Consider the following 22,958-nt stretch of genomic DNA (forward strand, 5'->3'; position numbering starts at 1 on the left):
TTCTGGTTCAAATAGGTTTCAGAATTACAAAAATATCGATAGATAAATCAGCGCCACCCTTTTTTAATGGTATTTGAAATTCAAATGTTGACCAAATTCGATATTTAAACAACATTTTTTTGTTATTTCATTGTAATTCAAATCGTATTTTTGGTATAGAGACTCAAAACTTTTCATAATAACTTTTATTATAATTTTCTATATAGACCAAATTTAAGTTATTTATACCACGAATCTACTCACATAATTTTACGGAACCAATACATCAGAATTGATTTCTTAGTTTATAAAGATAATACCCATATATGATATAATATTACCTTTTAGGATACACTGGGTCTTCTAATTTTTGAAAACAATTTAAACGAATCCTATACAAATAATGATAATAATAAAATAAAGTATAAACACGTTTTTATTTTCTACTGCAGACGCGGCTCCCTTGATAATAATCGGTGACGCCCCTGGGAGCTACAACGCACAGGTTGAAAACCCCTAACCTATACCGAACGTCGGACATTCGATACATACTATACATCAGAGCTACTTACCAGATTTTTTCAAAAATTACTAAGTATATAGGTACGTACAAAACGTGTTTTTTACTGTTCTTATAGATTTTATCAATTGCGTTTTAACTATATGTGGGTAGGTAGATTTTTAGTTTAATATGGGTACACATTTCAAAAGCGGGACATAATATCATTATGCCATCATATTAATTTTTAAACTATTATATTTACATTATAATTCTCAAGCAATAATGATTGTTTAGCTAATAAAATTAATAATATATCCGCACCATTACTCAGATATTAGTTTATGACGTTATGTTACTCTAATGTTTAAGAAACAGGACACAAGTTAGTAATAAATAATTATCATCATTCATATTTTCAGTAGTAATTTATTGACATATTTAATATACCGGCATTTACTGCATTGTAAATGAATATATTATACAATATTTGTAATCATTATTATTTATCATACTATTCATACTCGTTGGTTTATCTTAATCATGCTATTATATTTAATGAATATATCAATAGCGCTAATAAAGGGAAATAAAGGCTTATTAGGCATTCAGCACAGGAGCACAGGACAGTGGTGTAATATTGAGTACCTACATTTAAATTAAATAATAAATAATTGCATAAGAATAAAGTTGAAAAAATAATTCTGAACGGTTGAAAATAGTTTAGATTGTATAGTGAAAGGATTTTATAACAATTTTAACTTACTTGAAAAAATAGGTAATTAATGATATATGGCAACGCACAATTTATGCAATATTTATATATATATTAAAGTAACCTTTTACCTTATACCTACTTTAACCTTAAACTATAACATTGAAATAATTAAAGGCATTCAAGTTTAATAAAAAAAAAATCTCAAAAAATAACATCATCATACAATTGTAAGTATCTACATATAAAGTTATATTGCTTCTATTATTTACTATATTATTCGTCAATTGAATTATGGATACTTAATACAATTTCTTTCATTTTATAATATATGTACCTACTAACCTACATTAAAATGTTATTGATTATTGACTAATATAATTGTCGGATAAAATCATAGATATTCTACTTAAAAGTTATGTTTAAATAAAATAACGTATACGTTTTTAATTAATATTGTTTATCATTTTAAATTTCCTATATTATTGGGATTTTGAATCTAATAACGTGCTTTTAAACAGTGAAAACTGTAAAGATTTCATTGATTTCTAAAAACATAAATTGTTGGAAACGACCAAACTTAGCTACTATAGTATTTTTAATCTATCAATATATAATTATTTATACTTTGTCAAATTTTACTAAAAAAATATTAAAACAAAATATGAAATAAACTAATATTCAAATCTTAAAAGCTCAGTCAATAATAATAAAAAAAACTATTATTTCATTAATGAGTTTAATATTTCAAATGTATTATATTAATGTGAGTATGATGAGCATATAAATATTATCTTATTATAACCGATACCTACATATTTCCGTAAAAACTTTTATTTTAAAATGTTATTTGCACATTTCAATGCTAATAAAAAAAGCCGAATAATTATTAATATTAATAAAATAATGTATCAGTGTTACTGTGTTGGCAATATAACATAAACGAAAAACAATCAAGTACCTAATAAGTATTTCAGTTGTATATCATTAATAAATGTATCCATCTATATCGATGGGTTGTTAAATCAACAATCCTAATTGATATGACTTTTTGTTAAGAACTATTTTAAAACGATTTCATTTTTGAAAATAATCATATTTTTAGGCACTATGATAACATTATTTTAAACTATAATAAAAACATAAATAAAATAAGTTAATTTTGAATCTATATAATACCTATTAATTATGTATTTTACAATATATGACTTAAAATGTTACTAATGTAAAAGTAGAGACACTTGTTACTGTAGCTTTAAAAGTTTATATTTAAAATCAAAGCAATTAACGTAATATCTACGGCAAGTTCTTAAAAATAAATATATTTATTAATAATCACTTACCTTTATTTTTATATCCATAAGTAAATAAATTAATATTTTCTTCGCGGTGAACAATTTTATAGATATACATACATTATCATCACAAAAACAATAATAATTACAATACAATAGTTTTTAGTATAAAAAAAGTAAAAAGTTGTTCAAAAATTATGTCAGGTATTGTACACAACACGTTCAAAACACATTGAATGATACCGATTTAGTGTGAGCCGTAACAGTGACAAACCTAGTGAAACGCTCGCAAGGTCGTGTGGTGTGTGTGTTCCTTCTACATGAACCGATCACTATTTTGTGTTAGCTACACAATACAGTTGTACATTACATCCTCCAACACAACAACTGATTTATTATGCGGATGACAACAGTAAAGGTTGCCGTCAATATAATTTTTAATATTTAAATAATATAATTAATAAGTACGTTTTGACTTTAAAATTAGGTTACTCGTACAGATTTTAGTTTAATGGAATATTATCGATTGATTCTTATAACAAAATTAATGTTTGAATTGGTTTAGGTATAGTTAAGTACTTATGTTCCATAGTACCTATAGAATATAGATAATGCTTACTAGTTATTACCTATACAATATAAATGATGCCCATACACTTTGGCCATAACATAATATTGTACTATAATATGTGTTCGTTAAAATATAATTTTAGTCAATACGAATAATTTTGATGGAAACAATAATAGTAATAGTACAATTTATCAAAAATAATACAAATAACCAATATTATACATACCTATACCGTTGAAAAATAATGAAAATTATATGATAATATATGAATTTAATTTTTGCAATGTATTGTAATTTGTACCTACAATCATCTGGCATTTAAAATTAACTTAAGGAATCAATGTAGGTACGCCTAGTAAGAAAATCATGTTATCTACCTGCAATCAATTTTTTAATTAGGTTTTTTCATAATATAGACAAGACAATTTGTATGAAATTAAATAAAAATATAAATATAAAAATGCTTTACTGATATTTAGTATTTACTCTACTTTTTTTGATTTCAAACTTGTGATTTTAATCACCACAATATTTAATATTTTCTTCTTTAAATAAAAACACTTAAACAAATGTAATAATTAACTGTATACAATGTTATCACATACACCAAAAAAAATAAAACATTTAGATTTTAAGTGAACCAAGCCGCAATAAGTATATTTTGGTTTATGTTTGTATTTTTTTCCAATATTTAAACTGTGAATATTATTTTAAAGTAGAACGCCGAAGGAGTGCTCTTAAAGTTTTATGTAGAACTCTTATCTGGATGATACGGCGAGGAGGTAATCATTTTCTATAATTTCTTTAAATACAGGGAAAAACTATAGATAAACGTCAAATATTATTGAAGAAATGTCAGAAAATGTCATGGTTGTCAACTTTGTAAACTTGTAATTATTGAGCCTTTTTAGAATCAATTTTCAAATAACTTGTTTTATAATGGATTTCAAGTATAATATCATGATATACCAATATGTAATAAATTTGTGGTAGTACTTATACGTTGAGTAAAGCGGGGCAAGTAGGTATACCCCGACCCAATACCAAAATTCTGTATTATTTTCCTTTTTAATTTAAATAGTTTAAAATAAAATCTAGTTTGAACTGCAGTTAATTAATTTTTGGGTCTGATAAATAATTCGAAGTCTTGAAAAAAAAATAAAAGCAAATGTTTATGTAACACATATTTTAAATTGTTTTTTATTTTATTAGTAAAATACCTCAAACATTTTCAAGTAGGCTGGAAGTTAATAATTGTTAAAAAATTGCTATAATAGCAGTATTCATTATAATGAATTAAAAATAGCGAGTTTGAGTACTAATACCCATAGCACAGTATAATGTAATGAAATACCAATCAAGTTGACCACCAAGCGTAACACTATATAGGTAAGTATACTAAATTATGTCATACTATTGAAAAAAAAATTTAACATGAGAGTTTGAAGGACGCGACCATGGGTTTATTTAAAATATAAAATACATATTAATGTAATTTACAATACAAAATAATGTGTTAAGCTAATGTTTAGTTTAAAATTTTATTTAATTGGGTATTTAATATAACGTATATTTTCTTTTACGGTAATCTGGTATTAGAGTACCTATAGTCCGCGACATGAAATGTGGCCGATGACCGTCGCGAACCTAGCGGCCGTTTCGCCTAAGTGGTTCATAATCTAATTAAATAAATTGCCGCGTTTTTTTAAATTAACCATTTCAACGCGTAATCAACACGGTAACTCCTAAACTCCAAAACTCCTATACAAATGATTTTATATTTCAATTTTAATAGTGTTAACAAAGACGTTATACACCATAACCATTATTTATTATTATTTTATCATTATATTATCTATTTATAATTACTTTTTTTACACCATTATGAATTTTTAGATAGAAATCAGGACCGAAAGAGTTAAACATAATTTACTAAAATTACTATAATTAATTTTTTTATTCAAACCAAACAACAAAAAAAATTTAAAAAAAAATACAAATACAAAAAATTTTTAATTTAATATTATTTAAGACATATGTTATCCGTGGTTTTCTTCGTCAATATCTTCTTCATCATCACTCCAGTCACTGTCATCTGGTAATATTGTCATAATTATTGGTTCTATCATGGTGTCCCTCATTATTTCATTTTTGTTGTCCTCGTCCTGAATTTCTTCTGCATGACGAACGCATTTCGTCCAGTCGTCTATTGTTACTGCATCTAATGCCTCGTGTGTTAACCGCTCAATATCAACCATTTTAAAAGTATTGTTAAATTTCGCTACTTGGCCCTTAACTTGAGCCCAAATTAACTCAATTGGGTTATACTTACAGTGGTATGGTGGAAGACGGATTACCTCATGACCCATTTCAATTGCAATGTCATCCAGCTCATATTTTTTTTCACGTGGCAATAGGTTTTTAACTTTTTGCCGAAGTTCAGGTAATGTTTCCAATGGATGGAACTCAATATTTTTTTCATTTAACCATTGTTGTACTTCGGTTTTTCTCCAATTACTTTTCGGATATTTGTCTCTGAGGATTGAATGGTAAGGCGCATTGTCCATGACTATAACTGATGGCTCTTCTAGATTTTTAAGCAGTTGAATAAACCACTCTTTGAATACTTCACCATTCATCTGATTATGATAATCCGTGGTATTTCCGGTATTGCTTCGAAATACCAATTTTGACCCTTCTATAAACCCGTAGCGACTACATCCTGCATGGCATACAATAAGTCGGCCTCCTTTACCCGTCGGCACCTTCAGACCACCAGAATTATTTTCATTTTGCCAAATAAGGGTGCGTGAATGGTTTTGGTTTACCCACGTTTCATCGAGATAAACCACTGGACGATCGTCTTTATTTTTTCGCAGCGTACACATTTGTCGTAAAAATTTACACCGAAGTGCGACGATATCATTCCTCTCCATTAAAAACATTAATTAATATTATATATATTAATTAACCTAACCTACGTTCAATTGTTGTTTTCAGATTAATATGCATTGATAAGTATAATTTTTAATACTTTAATTTTAATATACCTAATGTCAACCATTATTCTATCATTTAAAAACAGGATAATTGGTCTCCAACATTTTTTTTATAAGTACTTACAACACTTATGTTAGGTCGGTAAGGTTTAAGTACAATTTATGGTTTAAGTTTGAACTATAATTAAATGTATTGATTTCACAAACCTATATAGTCATCGTAAAAATGTTCTCGGTTTTTATTAAATATAATATACATATACATTTGTTATATTTTTATACGCTGAGTTATTTTTAAGTTTAAAATATATTCGTTATATTAATTATGGGTAAACATTAAAATATGGGTTTAAAAAGCGCACACAATTATTATTGTGTCAGCCTACGTTGCAGGTACGTTATTACTTATTAGCGTAACTCCTATTATTATCACGTAGTTTTAAAATCAGAGGAAATTACATATATCGAGTTCGTAATTTTTGCGATAGATGTCGCGTTTGGTCAACCTCCAACCCTCATTCCGTTCGTTTCCAACCCCTCATGCATGCTTGTGCTTGAGTAGCGTTTTCAAGGAAAACACTAGTTTCCGCGTCCGCGTTCTCGCACTCGGACGTATTTAATCCGTGTTTACTTATCGTTCAATTTGTGGTATAAAATATTATAATAACCGATAATCTTTGAAAACCATGTACGACATTTAAATACGAAGAAGTTTTTTGTAAGTATTTTTATCCCGTATAATTATAAGAATATCGTTCTATCACAAAAAAATAGTCCATTCTAGAATAATGGTTAGGTAGCTGGTTATATGTGTTGTATACCTACTTAATAAAATGTTGGTATCTATATTTTGTTGTTATTATATATTTATTATTCATACTGTGACACATTGCCCATTGGGTAGGTATATTAAAATTGAGAAGTTTTAATAGTTACCATAGGTTGTAGGTATTTATCGTTTACTTTTATTTGAATTTTATAGTGGTTGCACGAATTGGAGTAAGAGATATAATACGTATTTACTGTGTGTTGAAAGGAGTTTTGAAAAATATAGAAGTACCTATATAGCGACATGTAACGAGAAATAAAATTGTTCATAACGAGCTTTTTCCACACTATCCCAGGATCCCACACATGACGTGATACAAGTGCGCTTGAGTAGCACGGAAAGCTATCATTTTCAGATTTCGTTTATTTCAATATTATGTTAATAGTATGCATGGCTAATCGGATAAAATAAAATAAATGTGATGGTAAATATGTGTATATAAGACATTACATTTCATTCCATATGTTATCAATACTAAAATCATCATGAAACAACATTTTTTTTTATTCATCAATTATATTATATTTATAAAAAATGTGTTATAAAATATGTCATATAAAACCGTTTAAGTAGGTAGGCAATTAATTATTACCGAATCAACGAATAAAGCTTAAATAAAAAGATAAAAAAAAGATAAAATAATTCTTAATAATTTATTACATTTGTACTTGTAAATTGTCTATGATTTCAATACAAACAACAATTTATTTTAAAACTATCTAATTTAATTTAAGGTAAGATTATTATTTAGGAACTAGGTAAATTTTAGATAGGTCTATGATTATAAACTATAGTTGTATATTTACCTACCATTAACAATTTATTATTGTATTATAAGTACCTACCTATTTGATTGGAAGATAAAGAGGAATATTTTAATAAATTATACATTGTTTATAATTAAAATTTATAATATTATTTAATTCCATTGTAGTGGTCTACGAATAATGATTATAATTGATCACTAGTAAGTAGTACAGTTAACAATTAACAATTTTCTAACATTTAAATTCTTTTAACAAGCAATAATTAATATAAATAATGAGTAAATCTTATTAAGTAAGTATTTAGTAAATTATTTTTTAGTAATACTTACCTGAACATTTAATATGAAAGAATCTTCGTTAGTTGTTCTCCCAGCAATGTAAAAATATTGAAAATTAATCATTTACGTTAATCTACTTATATGCAAATAAAGACTAATAAAGTAATAACTAACCTTAGCTGTTGAAGCCTTAAAACTTATAAATAAAATAATAACATGGGAATAATTTTTTCCGCATAGACATTTGAAGTTTAAATTTTGATAAAATTAGATTTTAAACGAAAAATAACTATTTTTATTATAGGTAATTCAAGAAATATTAACTGAGGGACTTGAAGCGTATCGTATTTATACATTTATTATAATTTTCTACAGAAAATTAATGTTTTAAATCAATTTTAAGCTATTTATTCCACGAACCTATTTACACAGTATACGGTATAGGTATTGATTTATAAGTTAATAATATTAATAGGTATATGATATAGGTAGGTATTATGATAATAATTATAGCTTATTACCTTATAAAATATGCGATATTTTAGAAACAAACCTTAATAGTTATTTAATTATATAATATTAATATTAGTTGGTCATAAAATATCCGTATACCGTAGGCATAGCGAGGCTGACAAGTACCAATATGCTTTTGATAAAATTAATTTATATTTTTAATTTACTAGTTAACCCATTGAGTCTATATATATTATAGTATTTCACGAGTGCAAACATTGGAGTATATGTAAATAGATTGTAAACAATAAAAAAAAAAAAATTGTAAGTATATAATATTACAGCAGTACAGTTTCAAACCCTAGATTACTTTACTCAAATATTACCCAATGGTATACACTGATGGAACAACGTACAATGAAATATTGAAGTATGACGAGTTCATATAATACACGAATTATGATAGTATTCATTAATTTTAGTATCTTTCATCGCATTTTGGTGTACCTAGTAAAATTGCTTTGGTTTCCAATTTTGGGGGGTGGTTTCTGGTAGAAAAATGGATCTAGTGAATTTTTACGCAAGACCAGTTTTGAACAACATTGATTCCGTTTTTTTGTTGTACCTAATTTAAAAAATGGATAGCTGAAAATAACTTGAAAATGTAATATAGCATCCCACAAAAGTTTTCCTTGTTGCAGTTTACAAATATTAAATGCACAATTTTTTTCATAAGCGTTAGAAGTTAAAATTTTGATAATTTTTGGGAAAAGACGAACGTATTATCGTCTTACTATGTATAACAATAAATAAATTACTATAATAGTTAAAAGCAATATAAAATATAATATGATAATATATAGTTAGAAACATAGGCTAACAGTCTCTACTCAGAATCGTTTTTCGTATGCATTGATTTATCAGTGAATTAAAATTTAACACATCCATTACGGTGACCTACTCAATGACGAGGTACACTCGACTCCTACTGTACAACAGAGCGGTTACCTACTTTCCCCCTTTTTCAACTAACAGTTTCCATTAGCTGAATATACAAAATTGGACTTTCTTTTGAAATATTTAATAATTAATAACTGCTAAATCACTAATTGTTAGTATATTCGATACGTTTTCACATGAAGTTATTTTATTAGAGAGCTAACAAGAATTACTCATTATTCAGAGTTCTCATCGCATATGCCTATACAAATATATCTTCATATTATATTCATTGTGTTTTACTCAAAGATACCAAATTGAAAAAAAAAACGTATTAAATATTAGATAAGAGGTTTAAGAAATTATTTTTAAAATTTTATAAGCTCTGTAGGATGGGTATATACATGTTTAATGCATTACAGCATTTTACTCAATTTACTAGCACATAACATTTCATTCAGTATTTTAAATGGCTAAATCGTGTGCAACGGGTTTGACGGCCACCTGGGGCAGTATTGATTTGGTGTTTTTTTGATAGGTTTTGAGCGGTTGGAATTTTTTTTCTTTCACGTTATTTTACTAGTATTTTTTTGTTGTTATTATTTGTTGCCAAAAGTTCCAAAAAACTTTTATTGCAATACCACGGCGGCAAAGGTGTCGCGTGCCAGCGGTATTTTTGGATGCTTACCAAAAGTCATGTGTATCGATCTGTTAGGCATTTCTCACCTTCCCCAACCCTGGATGATGGTTAAGATGGAAAAATATATAAAAACATGAGAGAATTGAACGAGTTAAAGTTCTAATAAACATGACTTTTTGGCAAACAGTCAAGACGTGCTTAGAATTATACTGGTGTCATCCATCAGTGAAAGCTTATTTTACCATACTATAGATGAAAAAAATGATGTGCCGACACTTACAAATATTGAATTTATTGTAAGTAACAAGTATTTATTAAATTTCATATTTCTAAAATTTAAATCAATATTGTGGTTAAAATTAATTTATTGATAGTAAATAAATTTAGCAAGACAATAGCGTTTAATTTGTCCTTTTAAGTATTCCGGATATAGAGAATATATATTAGGTATATTATTAGGAACTTATCATATCTGACCAGGTAGGTAAATCTTAATATTAAGTTAGACTACTTTTTGTTAGATTCCGAGTAAAGCGAGAAATATTATATTGGATTAATAATTATATTTAAAAAAAAAATTATATATATTTTTTGTACAAAATATACCTACAACCACAATAATTGGTATATGTAACCGGTATACTATTTCTACGATTTCCAATTTTCTCCTAAAGTTTGTTTAGTGATTAATATTAAACTTAATCGGCTGGTTTATAATTTTTATGTGATTCGATGAATGTAAATTAAATTTAAATTGTTTGTTTAAAATTGAGTAGTGTTTTTTGTAGTGTTAGAACTTTATTTTTAATTTATCTAACTTTTTTAATCTGTGTCTGTCGAAATAGAACGTGCAATCCCAATATTTTTATTCTCATGTAAAATAATATATTTTTCAGTAATACTTTTTTGAGTTGGATAGAGTAATGCTTCACATATGTCATATTATCTATTTTTTTTGCGATTTGAAATATTTTACATTATGTAGTTGGCACTTGAAAGATGTAATTTTTATCATTTAGTGGTCGTGGTTAAAAACTGATGTTCGATCAGAATCGTCCTTTGTATGTGTGTCGTTTTCAAATTAATAATAATAATTAGTATTATACACTAAAATTTTATATTTTCTGTCTAAATGTTGACGAATAAAAACAAGTGCCCACGAGTATTTTGTATAGCTTTTATTAATTTTAAATAGTTAATTATATTATTTATATTTTATTGTATACCGATTTTTTCCTAAAACTTGATTGAAGTATTATTTATAATGTCTTGACAACCGCTGGCAGTTTTGGTGAAATTTCTTTTTACACAACCATATAACAAACAAAAGTCAGATTTAGCGTCTCTTTCCAGTATTTTTACATTGAAAATATAAGTAATGGTTTACCTACTAAATTAATTTTCTTATTCAATTTGACGGATTTTTAAAAAAATATAATAATTGGTGTATATATCCTTATATTAGTCGAATGGCTTTTATTACGTATGATCGCATTATGTCACTTTTAGACCTTTTTTTTATACCTAAATTTATGATTAGATTTTTTGAAATATATCTAATAAAAGTAATAACAAACACTATACCTAGTAAGTTCGTAAATATATTATTTTATCAGTGAACTAAAAAAATGTTTTGGGATTTCATATTTTGTTTGTTCTTCTGATAAACAGTTCCGTATTTTACTTTACTACTTAAAACGCAATTTTGTATTGCTTATTTTAAATACAATATTACGTCATCATGATTTATTTTAAATAATTTATTAATTTAGGTATGTTCATTATTTTATATTTTAATTACTTTGAAGTACTTATTTCAATTTTCAATTTCTAATTACATATTATATTTCAATTGGGTTTTTGATGAAAAATTTAGATTATTCCTGGATAACAAAAATATGTATGTCATTCTACTTTATATTCTTGAGTTAATGATCTATATGGATCATATATTTTGCGTTAATATAAAAAGTATTGAGTTATCTTTTAAAAATAAATTAAATTTTGTACATTATATCTTATACAAAGATTGTATTAATCATGGTAACATACTATTTGTACTTTAGTATTGAGGGGGGGGGGAACTTTGGCTATGAAACGTTTTGCTGAGACAGTGGTTAGAGGTAGACGATAAATAAATAAAGATCAATGACAGGATGGAATGTGATCGGTATTGGTGAGGGTTTCTTTCGTCTTTTATAATGACATCAATCCTGTACGCGTGTTGGAATGGAATATTGAAGGATGGAAAAATTACTACTTGTCCGTGGGTTATAATAGTAAGCGCATCACGGAGATATCTTCTACACTTGTTGTAAAATTTATCACTCGAACAACAGATCTGAATTTTACTGAAAAACATGATTACCCATTTTTGATGGATGGATTATATTATTGCAGCAGTATACGTTTATATATTATTATATCACGTCTAATAATATGCGTATACGAAGGAAGAAAAATATATATAAGGGAGTATACGAAATCAAGTTGTATAGAACATAAATGCATACGGCATCGTAAAAATATATTGGAAGAACAAATTTGTCTCTAATGCAATCTGGTTTTATAGCTTATTTTATTGCATAAAAAATCATTCGAATACTCAGTCTAATCGCAGTGTCAGCACTTGAACTTAACTTCCATTTTATATAAGTAGGCATACTAAAAATGAATGAGTATGTACAGTATTATAAATATGGTAAACACACAATAGCTTATTTTCATAGAATATAGTATATTTTCTATCTTTTCTACGACCTATAATAATGTAGAAGATTGGGATTACTTTTGATTAGTACGTCATACTATAGTAACAATAATATACCAGAGGTGTAAACATTTTTATTGAATTTTATGATAAAATTATGTTTTTAAAGTAAGTACTTACTATTGTTATACGAATACATAAATAAAAAACAGTTTTACTACCTACCTATTTTTTTTACCTACATGCATTTAATAACGGATTGATTATTAATCATAAGTTTAAATTAAATTTTTATATTTGTGTTGATGTGTTTTTTATGTAGTTAAAAACTTACTAAGATTGTAAACCTATAAAAAAAGATTAATTTTTTTTGTGGGTACCTATATAATAATATTTCGTAGACCATAAAATATGTATAAACAAATTATTTTTATTTACAATTTACCGTATTATTATTTTTGTCTCATTTTTTTTTTTAAATGTTTGTTCATTCTAGGTCATATATTGATATAATATATTTCTGATGAGGATCTCATTTGTTATAATCAATATTCGTGTATTTTTTGATTTTGATTTTAGTCTGTTTAAATATTCATTCTTTAAAAGTTAAATAATTTCGTTATACAATATATTCCTTATTATAACAAGGCAAAAACTTGTCCAGAATATTTCGTAATAAGATTCGTGACCACGCACAATGAAACTCAGTTATTATTTTTTTTGCACAACAAAAAAGTAACGTGACTTTTGCCAACGACCCTGTCAGGTGCCATAGCTAGAGAGTAAAAACAAGGGTTGCACTTGAGAAGGCGTAAAAAATAAAATAATCGTGTACAGTTTCTTGTACAGCGAAAAGATTCGTGACATAATAATATTATACATTGCACTCTGTTTTTATTTTTATTGAAATAATTTCTTTAAAATATAGTTTTCCAGTCTAACCTTTTCAGTTTTTATTCACTGCATTTATAATTTATATTCATAGAAATATCAGTTAAAGTGCATTTAACTTAGTCATATAAATAATACATTTTCATACAGCGTAACTTTACAATTATTGTATCTAGGAAAATAAAAATATAATCTACTTTTTGAAATATTTTATTTAATTCGAAATGTTAAAATGACTTGCTTTTAAAATTTAAATCGTTTCAATAATTTATTTTTGTCCAATTTATTAACCTAACCTAACGTATGGCATGTAACTATAATATGTACCTGTAATACCTACATTTATAGTGTGTGCAGTCTATTGAAATTTAAAGAATATAATTTTCATTAAAATTTATTATTGTTGATAATACGGACTTTTAATATAACTTTGTTCAGACATAAGTCTCGTTGACATATTATTATGCTATTACAGCAATTGAATCTAGTTTTAATTTTGTAAATAGTTTAATGAAACTGATACCTCTAATCGGTATTTCCCAAAAATGTGGTGAGGAAGCAATGTATATTTTAAGTATGAAAACTAAATTTGGTAGGTAGGTACTAGGTAGGCACCATGTTTTATTATATTATCATAATATATCCCATGGCTAAATATATAGGTATGATCACAACTTTGTGATACGCAGGTGTTATGGCAGTGAATATTATCACTTCGATTTATTTGGTAACAAAACCATACAAATTATTAATTTATTGGCTAAATAAATCCAAAAATCACTGCCAGCTGAGATTCCTTTCCATGCTAAGACATGCAATAATTGTACGTGCGCAGCCCAAAACGAAAATGCGTCTCAATGCGATCATACCTACATATTTAGCCATGATATATCCTATCAAAAAAGAAAAAATTCATAGTGACTTTCCAAGTTTAAAAATGGTTCAAAAATAATTTTTTAACGCTAATATAAATACATTTTTTCGATTAACATTTTGGAAATTTGTAGCAGGCGTAATATAAAACACTATAATTGTTCATATTGTGGTAAATTGTGTTTTGATATAAGTACCTATTTGATATCATACGTATCGACGGAAACAGCTATAGCAATTAATATAAACATTGAACGAATTGTAAACATTTTGAACAATTATATCCGTTCGAAAAATACAAATAATTAAACATTGCCGGTTAAGACGTCAGAAAAGGGAATACCAGCGACTTTAATTAAAAAATAACAAAACGTTGGGAAAAAAGAGGAGAAAAAGTTTAACAATAACTTGAGCCTTGTATATACCTTTTGCGTTCTCCGCGGGCTTTTTGCTGTACAGAGAATTTTTTTTTTGGGGGGGCGTGGGTGTATAGAAAATTGTATTTTTGTATACCATTTACTCGCCGAAAATGATTTATTCCACCGTCCGATTTATTAATTATTTACAGACCACACATCCGTCCGTCACCTACCACTTACGCGTGCACCTTTGTATATGCGTTTGACAGCGCGACACGTGCTTGTCGTCCGCGAAGTAGGATATTAGGTGTATGTATATAATATGTATGTGTCGGTGAGGTGGTTGTTGGTGGGGTGGATGGTTTTGTGTGGGGTGGGAGGGGTTGAAAGTCGGAGCAAAATATAACATTCCTATATTGATTTTGTCTTTTTACTCGATAGCGGCTCACGAACTGTGGTAAATGGTCGTATATTTGTGCTACTACATACGCATACATTTAGCCTACTCTTACTAATAATACTACTACCACTACTCCTTCCACTTTTACTACTATACTATCTACATTCTACAGTGTGTTTGGTATATGGAGGCGGTCAAAAAGCTATAAATAAATTATTGCACGTTGTTGTTTGTTAGGCATAGGTCCGTGGGGTAGCGTTTCGCGGGTGGTATATATGCGTGTACTGCGGAGGGCCCAATATAATATATACGTCGGAGTGGAGGCGATGGCGGTGACGGATGGCGTGTAGGGCGAGGGAGGCCAAACAACAAGGAGCGTTTTTATCCTCCCACGCCCCCACCCCCACCGCCGCCGCCAAAATTGCGTATCGCCGACGGTGCGTTTTGCCGAATGTCAAACGCAGGAACGATGCCGACTGGAGTCCCTAAAGGTCAGAGTTTCGGGTAGTTTTTCAGGGAGCATAACACAGCGCCGCAGTGTTCCGCGCACGACCGCGTAACCAACGTCCGTTTGTTGTTGGCTTTTTAAGGTTTTTCGACGAAATTAAATTAACCGATTTATAGCATTAGAAGGGATTCAGCCGTTACGATGACAACAATTTAGTATATCGATAATTTGAACGGAAAGAAAAAGTTACCTACGGTATTGTGCGGCGTGAATATGGAGTCACAATCTTTTATTTTTCGCTAGTTTCCAATATTAATGCTCGGTGTATAATGTCAAGTTTTATATTTTCGTTCATTAATACTATAATAATATAAACTGTACAGTTAGTACACACATTTTTATATAATTTAATTTTATAAGATATTATTTAAAAAAACATTTTTTAATGTTATATTCACAACTCTATACCTAAATAATTCGATGGTAAACACGAGTCTCGTGTGTATTTACTATTGAGTTACATGTTCATGTATATTATGTAGTTTAATTACAAGGAGTATTACTGAAGTATTTTATCATTCTTTTCATATTACAAAAAAAAACAGTCGTTTTAAATTTTCCTAGCTAGATAATTAAAATAGAACAAAGATAAATTCGTATAATATATATGTTGTATAAATGTAACTCTTGTATAGTATGTGGTTACATTCTAAGATTTATTGGTAGTTCTTATAATAAATTATGCATGTTTTATTACAATCTTTTAGAACAGAAGATTTAACATGTTTTTTATTTTATATAAAAATCATACCATTTATATGTAACTGGGTCGATAATTTAGTATAGGTATAAAATGTTATATTATGGAATTATGAATATTATTTAATTTCTAAGTTTCTTAGAGAAACTCAGCAATGTTTTGGGAAATATATATTTTATAATACTAAAACATAATATAACTTGATTACAGTGAGTAATTTAGCTATTATATCCAATATCCATATAATATTGTATTACATGTTGTACCTACATTTTAAAACACTATTGACATAATATTAGCATACCTGTAGGTACGAATTGCCTAAAATAATTAGAGGGGTGTTATAGCTCAGTATAAAATATTAGATTTGGTGTTGTACGGAATAGTGGAATTTTAGAAGTGGTATAAATTATTTGTTAAGACAACACTAAGCCTCCCCTATTTGTGTTTATGTTAAAGAAGGTGGAGAGTTTGAAAGCCATACATCACATCCCTCAACTGCAATAAATAATAGTGGACAACGTGAAAAAAATATATTGATATTTATTATATTTTATATATTATGACTCAAGGTTGTGTACAAATCATTATTTACAAACTAAACAAAACAAAACAATAATTTTAATTTCAACTTTTAAGTAACTTTCAGAAACAATGATACATACACTGATTACTGATTAGTAATATAATATTAGGAATATCCTTGGATTTCTCTAATGAAGGTAATGGAACTTACATAGTTTCATCATACACTTACAGAACATAAAATGCTATGAAACGCAATTTAAATAACAATAATTAGGTACCTAGTTAAGTAATGTAATAACGTAAAAAACAAGAGTCGACTACAAAACATTTTAACCGCATTTGAGATGAACCACAATGGTGACAACACATGCGGGTTGGGTTATTAAGAGGTTATGGATAGACAACTTTAACCACAAGACGAAACTCTATTATAATATACATTTTTAACATAAATATGTTTTTGGGTTGGGTAGGTAGGTACAAATGTTTTTATTTTCTAACCGATTCTCCGTAACGCTTTGTTTATCAGTAATCACCGTAGAAACGAATAAAATGTAAAAATTACCTGATTCCTACTAGGCACATGGGTAAACAATTAACGGCTACTTATTAGCAAATATTTATTATTCATACATTTTCTTTGAAGTGGAAAACATCGAGTAGCGTGCTAGGTTTATGTCACACGATCACCACTTTATATAAAACGATTTTAAATGTACTTAACCATTTAACTTATTATTATTAGTACCTAGTTAGTATGCATATACATTAATCATTAGTATATACAATAATATTGTATTAATATGAATGTAATTAGAAACAGTTCAGTTACAAAAAAAGGAAATGTAGGAGAAGGTGAAAATGTTTATGAAGTTTCGAGGTATACGGGAAGCCCCCCCCACCTGTTCACTCCCCCACCCGTGAAGACGCCCCAGAGCCGTATGGTTTCAGCACACGTACTTATAAAAATACAAACTGTTTACTCTCCTCGTCGGGCATATGTACGTGACACGGCGCTGTGACCGTGTCGCGGAGACTGTTTCGAGGTACTACCTATATTTTCCAGAGAACAACAGAATACATGACATACAAAAGAGCACGTCCCTTCCAAAGATATTTATTTTACCAGTTAATATGCCATTGTGAGTCGAGGGGCCGTAACTACGAAAACCGTTTTTACCGTTCCAATTTTCTAGGGTCAAGATGTGTCCAATCGTTCGTTACCACCAGTTTTGGTGGCCCTATACGCGCTACCGCATAAATGTGCAGATGTTTGACGGTTGCTGCGGCTCTATTGAGTGAGCCGTGGAGGCGACCGTAATATCTCATGCCCGATAGTCGTTTTTGTGTCTGTAAATGTGTGTCAGAACCACTAGGTTGAAATCCTGCGTTTAGGGATTATAAACTGCTGGTGTTTCGATTAAAATGAAACATTATTGATATGTTTAAATGATAAATATCAGTATACTATCACAGTACTAAATAAAGTTAATCTAGTTTTAATATTATTATTGTTTTTTATTTTTTGTTTTAGACTGGTTGAAGAAATATGATTCGTTTAGTTTGGCCAGTTTTGTTATTAGTGCTGATTTCAATAACTGCAGATGTCAACGCTAAGGTAAATTGCAATATTCGTTTAGTATAATATTATATTTATAGTTTAATCTAGTGGTATGAAACGACTGTAATAATTAAAACATGTATAAAACGAATTCTCTCGCTGTGATAATCTCGGGTAAATCTATGCTTAGCTCATTTTGTCTAAACGCCTTTTAAAAGGCCCGGCATTAGAGGCTTTTGGGAGAGGATAAACGTAAAACGACCAGAATACAAATTGGCCGAGCGCCATTTTAAATACTCCCTTCCTTTTACACTTCCTGTCTACCACTGCCCTTTACCGGGAAAGGGAAACGTGGTGGAAACTATAGCTTTTATCCGAACAAACCTTTATGCAATGTAGAACTCTAAGACCAATTTTCGAATTGTAATTAGAAGTTTTAGGGAAAACAATGGATGGTTAATGGTGTCTAAAAGGTCTCAGTCATTAAATGTCATTAAATTTAATCATGTATTCGATTTTTATTCCATAAGCACTGCATTGAACATCCATACACACATTCAAAATATATTGTAGTTGTCAAATATTGTATGGTTGAAATAATTTTCACGAACTGTTGATAATAATTTGTCAAACAATTGTAGACCTACTATACTACCTATATCATGATCAAACTATTTTGATTGCTGTCTATTCGATTAACCATTGAATTAATATGTGTACGCCAGTAATATAATAGGTAGGTATTATTTATTATACATTTGAAAGCAATGAATAATATTATAAATAATTGTGGGTAGGAAAATAATATTAGAACGATTCTAGTGTTGCTAGAAATGCGGAAAATGTTGTTAAATGCTGTACATTAATTAATAACTATTTTCACAGTATTTAGTGTTTACAAGTTACATTACGGTTAAAATTAAATCCTAATTTTTGTAATGTATAATCTACTTTCATGTATCACCTATATAAACATCCCTTAAGACAAACATTATTTCCATGTGCATGGCATGTAATTGCGTTGTTATGGCTTGTGATAGGAATTCATTGACCTAATAATGAACTAATGTGGTATGTGATTAGTATTTATTAGTACTAATTATCCATTAATACATAGATATCATAATATGACCTATATTGTATAGACCATAGAGTGTAGGAGTACGTAAAGTAGGTTATTGATATAAATGAAATTATCTTCTAAAAGTTATTCCAAGCAGTATTATTTGTATTGTATTTTTTTCTGAATTTTGTTAAAAATTAGTTATGTAATTTTCAAAATCGAACATTATTAAAATAATGTTACAGGTTTTTTATAAACTAAATTTACTTCCAAATAAATGGTACCTGTACCTATTATATATTTAATACAATTTAAGTCAAAATATTAATCAAATCTAAGGACAAAACATTTGATTTTAGTTTAAATAGATCACATACAATATAGTACAATTATTTACTTGAGATTATTTTACACTTTTGCTACAATGACTATATTCAATATTGGGGATCAAGATCATTAATAAAAAAGTATTTTTCAGGTATAAACTATAAAAATGAAGATTAACCCAAAGAACAATTTTTTTACACAGTAAAAATAAGTGTTTAAGTCTAAAGATTTTAAAGATAATGTTTTGTTAACATAACTATTTTTTTTTTACATGATTATATTATGGGTTACACGTGTAAACAAATATTTAATACAGTAAAACGGTTTGGTGACTAAAAATAATAAAAATAGTAATATTTTAATAATTAACCAAGGGTGTATTTTTTTTAATACTGTTTAAAGTACGATAACATATTATTAAATTACATTGTGTTACTCAAATTTAAAATGAAGAATTAAAACAAATTAAATTATTGATTAGTGTTAGGTGCGCTATTTTATAATGAAAAATACACTTGTATAGTCGTATATACTATTATAAATAATAACGTTGAATGCTATTTTAATTTATTTTAACCTTTCACGATTGTTGTTGCTTGCTCATTCACTATTGAAATCGAATGAGAATAGCCGACGGGGTTGTTATATCCATGCGTCATACCAGCCCATGGGAAATATTAGTTTCGATCCAAATCTATGAAAAGGTAACATATACATATATTTTAATATCAGCGAGGGTACCCATATATTTTCTTTTACTTGGTTCCTACTGCAGTATCTATATTGCTTGAGTGCAGGATATTTTACATTTTATTTCTTTTAACCAGTAAGGGAAACAGTCTTATCAACATGTCTGAAAAGGCATGCGCGTGTTGATCCATCGTACCGAAACCCAACTTCACTTGACACATTGGCTTTTTTCCGATAATAATATCAATAGTTTCCAATGTTTATTGTTCTTATTCTACTAGCGGAGTTCCTTCGGTTGGAACATTCGTCATCCTGTGAAACATTAATTTATTGTATTCTTCACCATATAGGTATCATTTTCACTTATTGGTAATTATATTATTACCTATATTGTAATTTTTAATTTAGAAAAAAAAAATGTTTTGAAAATAGAATTTCATGACAATAACATTTGGCCAAATTTACTTAAAATTGATTTTCCCAAGTTGTTAATAATATATTCTCCAAAAATTGAAAAATTTAAATTTTTTAATATAACTTTTTGATGATTTATAGGGATACAATAAGACATATGGGAAAATCAATCACTAGTAGACTTGACGAAAAGTTCAAATATGTTTTCCGGTTTTTTTTATTGTTTACTAGATCAATTGTTCTGTTGGAAATATAACATTATATCTAAATACCTATGTTGCACCTGTATTAGTTAGTCGAAGACATAAAAACACCACTTTCAATCCCCTTAAATACTTTACTTACGCCGCTGCTGTAAATTGGATACCTACCTATTTATTTTATTATTGTAATTAATCATTTCTATAGTATTACTATTTTAAAATAATCTATACTTACTCAATGGTACTATTAGATACATTGTTGTGTCATGTAGCGAACAATAATGAAATATAATGTAATATTTTTACTGTCAAATAATTAGTATTGATAATTATTAAAGTATAATGGGTATAATAAATTATTATCATGAAAATATTTTAAACGGTTCATTTTTCTTTAATTAAAACCATAGTCACCTCAAAAGATAATGAAAATAAAATTTTAAAAGGACGGTTTGGAGCTCAATGTAAACATATTCTGATAGAGGGTAGAAAAAGTTAGTAAATATTTGTTCACCAGTCCGTCTTGGCCAATGATGATAACGCTTCTAGTTCACCTCATCCCCTTGGCATCGGGATTTATAAAATATGATTGATTATAATCGGACCCTTTGCAAAGGGTTTAAATTCTTCCTCTCGTCTTACATTGAGGCCAAATCCACTGAATTAATCACAATATTAAATCCCGCTTATAGCTATAAAACTCTTTATATTTTTTTGTTTATCTACGATAATACAATATTTTGCATTTATTTTAATAATTTAATTACATTATTAGTTCAAATTTGACAAGTACAAATAAATAGTTTGACTTTCGTCAAACTTCCCTAATTTTATAGATACATGTAGTGGCGTCATTTGGGGGGGGGGGGCAACTGGGGCATTTGCCCCAGTCTAGTATTTCCATCAATCTTAATTCGGTACATTTACTACACCCCCTTACCCCTCTTAACCACTATGGCACTAAGCTATGAGAATCTGAGTGAAAAAATTTTTAGTCGGAAAATCAGTGAAAAGTTGCTTTAGTCTAATACAAACTAAAATGATGCCACTGCAGGATACATGGACAGTGTAGTATTAAACACAGCTTATAGATATATTATTTTAATTTTCTGATAGTTGTATGTGATTTTCCTTATGATTTTTCTCGCTTTACTTAGAATCTAAATTTTTTTGTGTCTGATACTTTTTATGAAAGAAAAAATGTTTTGATTTTTAACTTCAATATCTTTTCTGATAGGTAAGTAAATCTAGTTAGTACTTTGGGGGTCATAAGTAAAAAATTCCTAGCGACTAGGAAGTGCCAATTTTTCTTAAGAATTAAAAAAATCAGACTTCTTACACAATCCTCATTTTTGACAAAACCGATTTTTTTATTATTTTATAATTAAAAAATCTAACCTAACCATTACGTCACAAAATATTTATATGAGCTTCATAATTTAAATTTACAAAGTTCAAAAAATTTAATTATAATTGTTCAATAGAAATTATTGAAAATTGATTTGTCTTAAAATATTTGTTGAGCTCTTTGATATTCATTCAAATAAAATAAATTACAATTGTGTATCATGACAATAGTATTTGGTTACCTAATAATATAAAATTATATAATATAAAATAAATCATAATGAATTATAAATTATAATAGTACAATAATTGTAGGTACCTATTAAACATTATTTTATTTTTAATAATTAAATAAGAATACAGATATTATTTCTACACTCAGCTAAGCAAATTTTGTTCATATAAATATTTATTGAATTT

The 22,958-nt window shown here is 27.9% G+C and overlaps 2 protein-coding genes across 3 annotated transcripts in view; one reads left to right on the forward strand and one right to left on the reverse strand.

Annotated features, from left to right (window-relative positions):
* Positions 1 to 5,098: 5,098 nt before the first annotated feature.
* On the reverse strand, positions 5,099 to 5,995 carry LOC132953059 (uncharacterized). The gene has a single exon (XM_061025608.1). It carries the CDS (start codon positions 5,993 to 5,995, stop codon positions 5,099 to 5,101), a length of 897 nt encoding a protein of 298 aa, XP_060881591.1.
* A 634-nt stretch (positions 5,996 to 6,629) lies between these two features.
* The window catches only part of LOC132951807 (follistatin-related protein 5-like), a 135,873-nt gene continuing 119,544 nt past the window's right edge, over positions 6,630 to 22,958 (forward strand). For both annotated transcript variants that reach the window (XM_061023778.1, XM_061023779.1), the window contains exons 1-2: positions 6,630 to 6,776; positions 18,468 to 18,551. In XM_061023778.1, coding sequence (XP_060879761.1) covers positions 18,483 to 18,551 — 69 coding nt within the window. In that variant the 5' untranslated portion in view covers positions 6,630 to 6,776; positions 18,468 to 18,482. The remainder of the gene's footprint in view (positions 6,777 to 18,467; positions 18,552 to 22,958) is intronic.

Source organism: Metopolophium dirhodum, chromosome 9 (genome assembly GCF_019925205.1).
Source record: "Metopolophium dirhodum isolate CAU chromosome 9, ASM1992520v1, whole genome shotgun sequence".
NCBI classification, from domain to species: domain Eukaryota; kingdom Metazoa; phylum Arthropoda; class Insecta; order Hemiptera; family Aphididae; genus Metopolophium; species Metopolophium dirhodum.